Source organism: Peromyscus leucopus, chromosome 1, assembly GCF_004664715.2.
Source record: "Peromyscus leucopus breed LL Stock chromosome 1, UCI_PerLeu_2.1, whole genome shotgun sequence".
Taxonomy (NCBI): domain Eukaryota; kingdom Metazoa; phylum Chordata; class Mammalia; order Rodentia; family Cricetidae; genus Peromyscus; species Peromyscus leucopus.
Window position 1 is genome coordinate 191130615 of NC_051063.1, and position 12492 is coordinate 191143106.

The window sequence follows — 12492 nt, forward strand, 5'->3', positions numbered from 1 at the left end:
ACAAAAACAAGAACAAAAAACATGACTTGTGAACTATAGGTTGTGGGGCAAAACCTATTGATGTTTTGATAATGATCATGAACATTAATCTGCCATCTAAATATTCATATTTAAAATTATCACTTTGTACTAATCTCCATGTTGATAAAAGAAGTCTCCTTATAGTAGATAGTTCGTAATGCATAGACTCATAATGGTTCAAAAACTAAGAACATGCAACTGTGTTATATTGGGGCAATTACCATTTCATCACGGCTGAGGGTGGGACCTACAAGTCTCCTGTACCTTACTGAAGGTGTACTAGCAATTAATGAAAGCTATATCACTTTATTATAGTTTCATATTTTTCTTAAGAACTTCAAAATGAATTCCTGCATGTCCTCAAGGCTTATTTTTCTTATTGTTTTGGTTTTTGCAGATAGGGTTTTCCTGTGTAACCATGGCTCATTTAGAATTTGCAAAGTAGACAATGCTGGACTAGAACTCACAGGGATACACCTTCCTCTGCCTCCAGAGAGCTGGGATTAAAGATGTGTGTCACATCCTTACACTTTAGGGATTTCAAAATTGTATGTCAGCATTCCAATGATGTCACATTCACAGCCTATCTCTTCACAGTTATATTCTTGCTATGTGTATGGTTTGACTCTAGTATGAAGACTTTGAAGGTGAATAAAAGAATTTCTCAGTGTTTTCTTTAATGAAAAAATTTTCTATTATCTCTGTAATTTCAGCACTATTTAATGGGTTTGACAAATGCTTCTGGGGAGGCGTAATTTCCAATGGACAGAAAGACATAGGGAATGTATACTCTCTACCTCTATATGGATTCTCAGAAGTATGAGTTTTGTGATGTACAGCACAATTAGAGGAAAAGATAAAGGTTTTGTCAAACTTTTGAAGTTACATTATTAGGATTTTTTGTTTGTTTGTATTTGATGAAGAGTTTATATAGCCCTGGATGTCCTGGAAAACTCAGTATATAAAGGATAATGTCCTCCAACTCACAGAGATCTTGCCTCTGCTCCTGAGTGAGGGAAATAAAGGAGTGTACGACCACACCTGGCATTACTATGAATTTTTGGATGTTGAACAAGATGAATGTTTTTATTACATTTTTAACAGGGGCTGGAGACATGGCTTAATTGTTAAGAGCACTGGTTGCTCTTCCAGAGGACCAGGGTTCAATTACCAACACAGGCATGGCAGTGGTAAGTACACATTCAGGGGATCTGATGACTCCTTCTGTCCTCCGGCTGCACCAAGCATACATGTAGTGCACAGACATACTTGCAGGCAAAACATCTTCCAGAGGTCCTGAGTTCAATTCCCAGCAACCACATGGTGGCTCCCAATCATCCATAATGAGATCTGATGCCCTCTTCTAGCCTGCAAGCATGCATGTAGGCAGAACACTGTATACATAATAAATAAATAAATCTTAAAAAAAAAAAAAAAAGAAAGAAGAGCTTTTCCCACTGTTACATTTATAGCATTTTATTTTAATACAAACTCTAGGCTATTGTTTAAAATGTAGCCCTTCATTAAAGACTCTCACAAGTTTCTGATCTTTATGGTTATATTATGTATACTCTTGTGATTTGTAAGCAGAGGATAGTGGAAAATAATATGTTGCATTATATAAATGGTATGTTTCTCTCCAGTATGAATGTTCTAATGTCCCCTAAACTTGGAAATCTGGATAAAGGATGCATCAGTTTTTGCATTTGTATGGTTTCTCTCCAGTATGGATTTTCTGATGACTCCTTAAACTAGAAGAGTAGGCAAAAGATTTGTCACATTCCTGACAACTGTAAGGTCTCTCTCCAGTATGAACTCTCTGATGTGTTCTAAGATGTGAGTCCCGGGTAAAGAACTTGTCACATTCCATACATTTGAAGGGTTTCTCCCCAGTATGAACATTCTGATGTCTTCTAAGATTTGAGCAACTAGAGAAGGATTTGTCACATTCCTTACAACTGTAAGGTCTTTCTCCAGTATGTATTCTCTGATGTCTTCTAAGATGTGAGCAACTGGAGAAGGATTTGTCACACTCCTTACAAGTGTAAGGTCTATCTCCAGTATGAACTCTCTGATGTCTTCTAAGATGCGAATAGCGGATAAAGGATATGTCACAGTCTTCACATATGTGAAGTTTCTTCTCTCCAGTATGAAATTTCAAATGATTTCTTAAACCACAAGATTGGGCAAAAGATTTGTCACATTCCTTACATTTGTAAAGTTTCTCTCCAGTATGAACACTCTGATGTATTCTAAGATATGAGTGTTCAAAAAAGGATTTGTCACATTCCTTACATTTGTAAGGTTTCTCCCCAGTATGAATTTTCTGATGTCTTCTAAGGGTTGAGTTCAAGGTAAAGGATTTGTCACATACCTCACATTTGTAAGGCTTTTCACCAGTATGGATCCTGTAATGCCTGTTAAGACGTGATAATTTAAGAAAGGATTTACCACAGTCTTTGCATTTGTGAACCTTCACTAGAGAATGAGTTTTCCTATGCCTACTCAATAATGAATAGTGGGGAAAGGATCTGTCACACTCATTGCACTTGTAAAGCTTCTCTATTCTATGGAGTCTGTAATGGGTTTTAAAGTGTGAACGCATATGAAAGATGATGCCACATTTTGGACAACTATAATGTCTCCCAGCAGTATGAACTTTCTGATGACTCTTGAGAGTGGAACAGTGGGCAAAGGATTTGTCACATTCCTTACATTTGTAAGGTTTCTCTCCAGTATGCCTTTTCTGATGGCTACGAAATGCTGACAACTGAGGAAATGACTTCTCACATTCTTGACATTTGTAAGGTTTCTCCCCAGTATGAAGTCTTTGATGTGTTTTAAGACTTGAAAGTTGGGTAAAGGATTTTTCACAAACATTGCACTTGTAGGGTTTAATTCCAGTATGAATTCTTTCATGTACAGTGAGGCTTGAGCCAGTACTGAAGCATTTCCCACATTTCCCACACCTGTGTGGTGTCTGCCCAATGTCTGATTGTTGCAAAAGACTGGATACAGAGCTGAAATAGCCATCATATTTGTCTTGCCTGTGCTCTTTCTTTGTAGTGTCGAGTCCCTGATCTTGAGTAATGATGGAACACAAATTTAAAGATTTCTCACAGTCTATTGATTTGCAAGAATCTTCCCTAGTGTTAATGCTTTCATGTTGATGTGGGTTTGAAGAGTCAACAGAGGCATCCCTGTGGTTACTGCATCTGTAGTTATTAGACTTTTCTGTAGTTTCACTTGTTCTATAAAGTGTACAAGTAGAGGGGTCATGAAGCACTTTGTCAACTTCATTACACCGATAAGACTCCTTTTCAGTCTTCACATGTTGATGGACAGGATCACATTTGCAATAGTTCTCTGAAAATGAGTACAATTCAGATTAATAGGGCTTGTTCCAATGATAAACATCTGATAAATGACTGTCTCCCTAAGTTCTCTTTTAAGATAAGTGAACCTGGAACTCTTTAGATTAGACCTCTCAGTAACGGACAGTTTTCATTTATCATGACAGCCTTCAAAGGTCAGTGATTTATAACATATCTCATGTTTTTCAAAAAGCAATAATTGGGAAAAGGATGGAAAAAATAATTGACAACCGTGAATTGGATTTGGAATCAACCACACTGAGTGGTTACATTTAGAATATATGTTTCAATCGTTAAATATGTTTTCTTGGAAATTGACAAAGAAAAGTTTAATCCAATCCCAGGTTCACAGTATTTATACTCACTAAGTGAGAGACAATGAAGAGAAACATTCAGAAGACCCAACTCCTTTCAAGATTATAATCTTACTTACAAGGTTTATTTTTCTCTATAGAAAAACACAGTAAATTCTACAAAGTTTTGAATGCAAAGACTGTATTCTGCCAGACATCAGAGGCTCTAGATCATTTGAGGCAGGGCTGTCATGGGCAGCTATTACATATTTCTATTTTCCGATGTCTGAGCTCCACACACTGCTGTGTTTCTTAACTTTCCTCACAAGGTTATTCTCAAGTCCACTCTGTACACTGACTTCTGAGACTATTTCCCAGAAGGGTGTCCATGTATTCTCACTGGGAAGAAAATGAAGGAAGAAATATGAAGATATGCATACAAGGAAGGCAATTACAGAATAATCCTACTTCATGGACTCATGTTAGACTTAAAATATTGTGAAATCATTCCAATCTGATTTCAGCAGAGTCAAATAAAACTGCATTTTGTACTAGTATTAAGTCACCATCATTCAGGTCCAATAAGACACAATGCCTTCTAGCAGTTATTACAACAGACTGAATGCATCCTGGGGCAGGATACTACACTGAGTTAAATGATTAAGAATCCTTTCAAGTAGAATTCAACATCACAAAAACATTCTCAGCTCTTGCTTTCTCATTCACTTGAAGCTTTCAGTGTTCTCTTGCTCATTCACTAGCCCAACCTGGTTGTGGCTCTTCTCTCCTCTCCACATTCCAGGGCAATCTCATTCTTTCCAGACAGGTGATCAGGCCTAAATTGCATACATAATCCACATGTTCTTTCAGGTAGCCCATGAACCATGCTAGAACTTTTAGAAAGAATACAGAAGTCTAACACAGTACTGCACTCAGTACATGAAAAGAAAAAGCAGAGAAATTTAAGATTTCTAGATTGATATTTCTTGTAAAATTCTTCACTATATTTACTATTTTCAGTTTGTACATCTTGAACTTTTCTCACAACTAAAACCATGTCAATAGCAATAACAAACATGCAGCTTTAAGATATGAGTGGAAATATTATATGTTACTGAGTTTATATATGAATCTTGGAACCAAGATGAAGGGTGGATGACAACTCTGAAATAGAAAATGGAAAGAGAAAACTAAATAGCATGAAAAAGTTCTTTCTCATTACTAAACTTTGCCTTATCTCCTGTTGGTTTTTCAAAACAGCTTAACAGATTTTACATTCTATGACATCTGAATAAACAATGATGGATTAGGAATTCTACAAGCAAAATGTTCTCACCCACAAAGACCAGGTTGTTGTAATTCTCCAACATCACATCAATGTACAAAGCCCTTTGAGCTGAGTCCAGGCATTCCCACTCCTCCTGGTGGAAGTCCATACTCACATCCCTGAATGTTAACAGACCCTGAAACAAAAAAGTATGGCTTGATCACAAGCTACCTGGAAGTGCTTTCCGGGATATAATGAGATGGAATGTAGATGAGCGAAGATAATTACTCAAAGAGAATATTTCCAATATAGTGACATTCTATCATGAAACAATAGTCTTACAAGCAGTATACATGAAACAAGAAATACAATTAAGGTCTGGACAGTCATGTCTATCATTTATGGATTCTGTGTTTATGTTACACAGGATTACAGCAGACATGTCTCAGAAAATTCAGGATGAGGAAATATGCTTTAAATGCTGTTCCTTTAGATCATGGCAAAATACAGACACAAATTAATCCTGTTTGTATGGGGCCTCACAAGACTATTCTAACAGGCTCAGGTGGAAAGTTTAAACTCTAGGACCACTGCCACACCATTAAATAGCAAAGGGGTAGGTATGGAAGACAGAATATATGACTGGTTTTATAGACAGAGTTTTGTTTTTTCCACAGTAGCAAGGATTGTAACAGCACTACATATTGTCATTTTTAACATAAACATATGAGATAAGTAGTCTATGGAATTAACTTTATGAGTACATGTATGCCACTGTGAACAGACAGAAAAGTCGGCACCAGTCATACTGTTTTGATTCAAAATTTTCCTAAGAATATGCATAGGCCAACAGAGACAAACAACAATTCCAGAAGTTTTGAAGAATACCTCGCTTCACTACCAAAGAGTATTAAAATTTGAGGGAAGTCCAAAAACACCAAAAAATGTTTAAGGTATAGCTAAGATAATTTGTACAAGTGACATTTTGGATAAGGCTCATAGCAAGAACTTACCAAAAATTAAATTAATTAAATACCAAGGAAATAAAACTGCAAACAAAAAATGGGCAAATGAATTAAATAGACACTTTTCAAGGACAGAAACTCAAATGACCAATAAACATTGAAAAAGAGCTCAGGATCCCAAAAAGGCCACCATGGAAACAGAAGTCAAAACTACTTGGAAATACTGCCTCACCCCAGGCAGAATGGCTATTATCAACTAACTTGACAACAAATGTTTGAGGGGATATGGAGAGAAAGGAAGCCATATTCACTGTTGATGGAGGGGAGGTTGCAAATAAATATAGCAATTGTTAGAATCAGTTTGGAGATTATTAAAGAAACTGAAGAGAGAAATAACATGTGACTCAGCTCTTTCACTCCTGGCCATTTACCCAGAGAACAACACACCCCACTACAAAGATATTTATATCCCATTATTACTGCTGTTTTAATCACGAAAGGAAAAGTACTGGAATCAAACTAATTATCTATCAACAGATGAATGGATAATGAAAACTGTATAAAATGGAGGAAAATTCAGCTATAGAGAAAATTAAAATAAAAACCTGCAGGAAAATGGAGGGACTCAAAATGTGTAATATTAAGTGCAGTCACACACTTCATTCATACATTCAGAAAGAAGACATGGTGTTTTTCCTCATATGCAGAACCTACCCAATAATATACGTATATAGAAGCAATGTATATGTGGGCAATGTATAACATGGAGAAAAGAGAACAGGAAAGGTTAAATTATCAGGGACTGAATAGAGGTAATGGACATCAGTTATGAAAAAGAATATAAAGCTAATTGCTTTTCTAGTTCTAATTCTGTCAAAGGTTTTTGGGGTTTTGGTGGTAAATAAGTAAATCAAAATATATTTGATTGTGAAAATATAAAATTACAAATAAGGCTCTAGAGCTTCTGTTCCCTATGATGACTCTAACTGTATAAAAGTACAATGAGTTGTATAGTCTTTGGGTCTGCTTAATTTCAGTGTGTGATTTTGTTGTTTCCCTGTTTGCAGAATAGCTCATAATAAAATTTTTAAAAAATTATCAGAATCAGAAAATTAAAGGCTTTTAATACATCAAAGTATAACATATTTAGATAAAGAGTCGAAAGGACCACTGACCTGCAACATGTTTACTGGAGAATCAGCCATTTCTTACGGTTTCTCTTCTTTGAGTTTCTCTTTCAGAAACAATGAATAGATGGTCACTTCCCTTTTAAATTAAGGGGTCAAAAAGGAAGAGTGAAAATTAATACTGAAAGTTGTTAGAGAACAATATCAAAGCACATGAAAAGACACAATCAACAGAATTCTACCAGGTGTCTAGTCAATAATATCAAAGCAGGAGAGCATGGAAAGATTTGAAGCTTGAAGAGAAAATTACCATCAAGCATCTTGCTGTACAAAGAAAACTACTCTGCAGTCATCTACACTACTCTCTTAAAATTGATAAACAATTAAGTGCATATCAAGATAGTCAGCAATTAACATAACTGATTTCACTACAGAAGCACAATAGATGATAAATTAGAGGCAAAACATATACAGGAGAGTTAGAGAAATCATTCATGAGAACATGGGAAATAACCAATTTCATGTGAAGAATAGAGAAATACAAGAGAACGGGAGAATAATCATCCATGGGCAAGACAGCAAACCACTATTTCTCAAAAAGAAGGAAGAATACTACCAAAAATCCAACCAGCAACAATAAAAACAAAACATAGGAAATAAAAACTCAATGAAAAAAAAAAACCTAGCCATACAGAAAATCAAAATATAGAATCCTCAATTAAAAAAACAAACTCTCAAGTTAAATAAATTCAGCACATGACCCAGCTGTTCCTTTCCTTGGTGTACACTCAAGGGACTTGACATCCTACTACACACATACTTTCTCAACCATGTTCAATACTAGAAACTGGAAATAATCTAAATGTCCTTTAACTGACAAATGGATAGTGAAAGTTTGGTACATAAACATTACTGAACACTATTCTTGTAAACAAAATTGAAATAATGAGCATTGCTGGTAAATGGTTGGACCTAGAAAAGACCATACTAAGTGAGGTAACCTGGACTCAGAAAGATAGACATTACATGTTCTCTCATAGGAAGTTCTTAGTTCCAAGTCTTCAGATGTGAGTATACAACCTGGAATGACTGCAGTAACCAGAAAAGTAAGAAGAGATCACAGTGTGATGTGGCAGAGTAATAGAGATGGAGTAACAGGGAACAAGTGATCTGAAGGGGGAAATGGGGAAAAAAGGGGTGAAGATTTAATTATGGAAAAGGGGCAGATATAAACACAGAAGAAGAAAGATAAAATAACAGTAAGGATGTCTGGAAAATTCATAAGGAATCCATTTATTCCTTGATTGTTACCCATCCATCAAAACAAAAAACAAAACAAAACAAAAAATCCTATAATATATCTAAGTCTCTGTAAACATATACATTTAGAGAATAAATGAAAATTTCCCAACTGGACTGATGATGCTCCTCACAAGAGCCACATAATTTCTAACAAAATGACCAACACCAGATATAAGAAGCCTGCTTTGAAGTTGTTGTTCAGAGGTGTTCAAGAGACTTCCAAACATTATACAGTATTGCTGTTGCCCATGGGTCCCTCCTAGAAGAAGCCACACACTTCAGACACAAATACTAGAGAACTCAAGATGGAACTGACCTTAAACCTCCTCTCTAGGGACTAGCTTTCATGGTATTAGGTGACATGTAACCTTCCAAAGGAGGGAGCCAACCAACTGTCCTATCCAGCTATGACACCTATGAACCACAACAATGATCTGCACTGCATGATAGCCCTAAGGGTGCAAAAGTGGCACACATAATTAGGTTGTAACCAACAGCTTCTAATTGGATTAAGACCCTCTCGACAGGAGGAAAGTCATGCCTGGTACTGGAAACCTAGCCTGTTTCCCCAAAGTTAGTAAAGGAATGGGTCTTAGAGGAGAACCTGTAGCCAATACTTTACCAAATCAGCATAACTCCTAGTACATTTTAAATATTTATCCTAGTATCTAACAGGCAATAGGAGACAGTATAGAGTGTACCAGGCTATCAATATACTTGATTCTTATCAAAACTCCATTGGCATTATATTCAGGAATGGAGACAAAAACACTAAAGGGTAGAGAATATGCTAGAATATCAAAACTCAAAAATTCTGAAAACAATAAATAAAACTAGACGTATTAATTTTCATCATTTTTATAACAGATTAAAATCAAAGAAATAATAATGGTATGAAGAAATAATAATGGTATGAAAACATGATCCATGATGTGAATGAATAAGGATAGAAGCACTCACATATATAGTCAAATGGAATTTCATTTGACTCCATTATTAATTCTTCTGAAGAAAGTTTTCTCATGCCTACATTAAAATAATCCTGGATGGAACTAGAAAAAAATCATCCTGAGTGAGGTAACCCAAACCCAGAAAGACAGTTATGGTATGTACTCACTCATTGGTGGATTCTAGATATAAAATAAAGAACAATCAGACCACAACCCATAGAACCATAGAGGCTATATATATAGCATGGAGGTCCCTAGGACGACTGTGGCATATAATAAATTTCAGTTTTACTCAATTATTAAAAAAAAAAATAGCCAAATGAATGGAAACACATGAACTATGAACCAAAGGCTGAGGGGCCCCCAGCTGGATCAGGCCCTCTGAATAGGTGAGACGGTTGATTGGCTTGATCAGTTTGGGAGGCAACTAGGCAGTGGGACCAAGTCCTGTGCTCATTGCATGAGTTGGCTGTTTGAAACCTGGAACTTATGCAGGGACACTTGGCTCAGTCTGGGAGGAAGGGACTGGACCTCCCTGGACTGAGTCTACCAAGTTGATCACAGTCCTCGGGGAGGACTTGTCCTGGAGGAGGTGGGAATGGAGGGTGGGCTGAGGGTAAGGGGAAGGGGTGGGAGCGGGGAGAATAGGGGAACCCATGGCTGATATGTAGAACTGAATGGTATTGTAAAATAAAAAATATATATAACAAAAAAATAAAATAAAATAAATTTTAAAAAAAAAAATAATCCTGGGATTTTTTTCAGTGGGAGTCTCCAGAATTATCTCTTGTGAAACAAAATGTGAGAAAACTGATTTCATGTCCCACTTCCACATTCACTTGATCCCCTTTCCACTCCTTCACCAATGTCTCCACCATACCTGGATCCTTAGCTCCTGTCTCCTCTCTCCTTCCAGGACACTTTGTTCTGCTACACAGGTGAGCAGGTCTGGGTGATCATTTAGCCCTGCACATGAGAAAGAGATTGCTCAGGAAGCACCTGGATTTCTAACACAGTACTGTGCTTAGGAGATGAGAAGAAAACTAAATACAGGATTATAAAATGATTCCCCAACTGTCCTGCTTGGTCAGAATACAGAAAACAATTAGAAAGCATTTTTAGTTATTGTATCTTGAATCCCACTTCCAATCACAGCGCAGTCAAAACTCAAGGGCAGAAATGGTAGTGAATGATTGGGAAGAGAATATTATACACTAGTGAGGTTCTTAAATGATCATGGACCAATGGTGATAAAGTCTTATATCTCCCTAAGGAACACACATGAAGAAGACAGAAGATATCATGAAATTTTTCTTTTTTCCTCTGAGGATTTCACTTTATTCTGTGGGATGTGAGACTCATTCACATAAAGTTCACACAGTGGCAGATTAGTTTGTCAAGAAATACTAAGGAGGAGCAAGGAAGACTGCTAAGCAAACAATTCTCAGCAACAGAAACTATTCTGCTGCAATTCTGCAATATCCAGTGCCAGTACAAAGCCCTCAGGGGTGAGTCCAGGCATTGCCACTCCGAGAGAAGTCCACAGTCACACCACTGGCTGTCAAGAGACCACAAGAGGAAAAAAACAACAGTTTGAATCGTCTTGTTGGTGCACACATTTAATCTTAGCACTTGGGAGAAACAGGTGGGTGGAATTCTGTGTTCTTCTGTCCAGCTTGGTTGGTCTACTTGGTGAGATTGGGCCAGACACAGCAACACTGTGAGTTCAGGTCTCAAACACAGCAAACACAAGAACCAAAAATAACAGTTTGGTCATGTGTCCAGGGTCAGAGTGCTTTTCTTGGACTAAGGAGACAAAAGACTATTGCAGACATTTTTCTGATGTAGATGAGTTATCGTAATTACTCAAAAGATGCTATCTAAAATTATTCTATACTATAATGCATTTAAATGTCTTTTGTCATTTTCTATTTTCCCTTGGAACAGGGTTTTTCTGTCCTTGAATTCACCATGTACACCTTGCAGCCTCTATCAATAGACTGCGATCCACCTGACTCTTCTGAGTGTTGGGATTAAAGGCCTGTGCCACCAGGCCTGGCAAAAACACTTTTCAGAATGCTGTATTTACATCCCAGTGTGCACATGTCTCAGATGGATGATTAATTGTGGATAAAGGTTTACTTTTAAAAGGAAATGTTTATAAGTATACTGTGGAACTAGCAAAAAAAAAAAAAAGTTTCAGATTCAATGAAATTTGCAGGCGTTCCTTTCATGACTATTATCTAAAAGTTCTGGGAGATTCCAAGTCTGGAGGTAAATTCACTCTCTTGAACCGGGAATCGGTATAACACGGAAGTTAGTATGGATGTTTGTAAATTTCAACCGTTTTGTCATTTCCATCGTAGCAAAGAGAATCGTGTTTGCAAATCTCAACAGATAAATTCAAATATTCGATTATATTATTCTTACAAGACTATTTTGGTAATCAGAAGATCAATTAAAAACAAAAACAAACAAAACAGACATACCATACACCAAGGGAAAGACATCCACAGCAGAACTTCAGAGCCGGCTTCCTTATGAACAGCAGAGAAACTGCTCGCACCCCCGGTCCCTCCCCTCCCGTGTCCCAGCCCCGCAGCTCCTCTGACCTGGGAGGTTCCAGGGCCGCCGGGCTGCGGTTCCCGCCACTGCGCTGCTGACTGGTGACTTTCCCAGGCCGCCCCGCGCGGCGACTGCGGCTCCGGGGAGATTTCGCGTCCCCGCGACACCCCGCCGTGTCCTCCGCAACCAGGTCTGCACCATGAGATTCCCCACCGTGCAGGCCCTGAGCAATGACAGGGAATGGGCACTATTCACTGCTGACATCGGATACTGACCTACCTCCCTGTGCTCACTTTGTGTACCAGCTTCCGTTTACGTCACCACTTTAACCCCGCCGCACTTCCACTCTTCCCCTACACCCAGCCAATGCTCCACATCCTCCCAGCTGCTGTTTCCGGGTGAGTGTCCCCGCCCACTGGGGACCCGTCCCTCCCACTCGGTCTCGGGCTGCCTTCCACACAGCTCCAGCTGTCAGGCTGCCCTGCACCCGCTCTGCACAGCCTCCCCACATGCTCGCTGCCAGCCTGGACCAGAACTGCACCTAGGAGGACGCTGCACCCCGGTTTCTGACCACCACATTGGATTCCGAACCCTTCAGATAAAACACAAACGATAACAGGCTACATTC

General features: G+C 38.1%; 1 protein-coding gene across 1 annotated transcript; it reads right to left on the bottom strand.

The window, feature by feature from the left end:
• Positions 1-1481: 1481 nt before the first annotated feature.
• On the bottom strand, positions 1482-12186 carry LOC114686609 (zinc finger protein 54-like). Its single transcript, XM_028861269.2, has 5 exons — positions 11912-12186; positions 10180-10265; positions 7096-7186; positions 5025-5151; positions 1482-3387 (listed from the first exon to the last, which is right to left on the bottom strand). The coding sequence occupies exons 3-5, from the start codon at positions 7123-7125 to the stop codon at positions 1715-1717; spliced, it is 1830 nt and encodes a 609-aa protein (XP_028717102.1). The 5' UTR covers positions 7126-7186; positions 10180-10265; positions 11912-12186; the 3' UTR covers positions 1482-1714.
• Between the last annotated feature and the right edge of the window lie 306 nt (positions 12187-12492).

Bases quoted from the DNA above. Each gene is read 5' to 3' on its own strand.
- LOC114686609 (XM_028861269.2), bottom strand. From the start codon at position 7,125: ATGGCTGATTCTCCAGTAAACATGTTGCAG. The intron at 5,152-7,095 runs GTCAGTGGTCCT...TTTTTGTTTCAG, and splicing joins CTCCAGTAAACATGTTGCAG to GGTCTGTTAACATTCAGGGA. The intron at 3,388-5,024 runs GTGAGAACATTT...ACTCATTTTCAG, and splicing joins CAACAACCTGGTCTTTGTGG to AGAACTATTGCAAATGTGAT.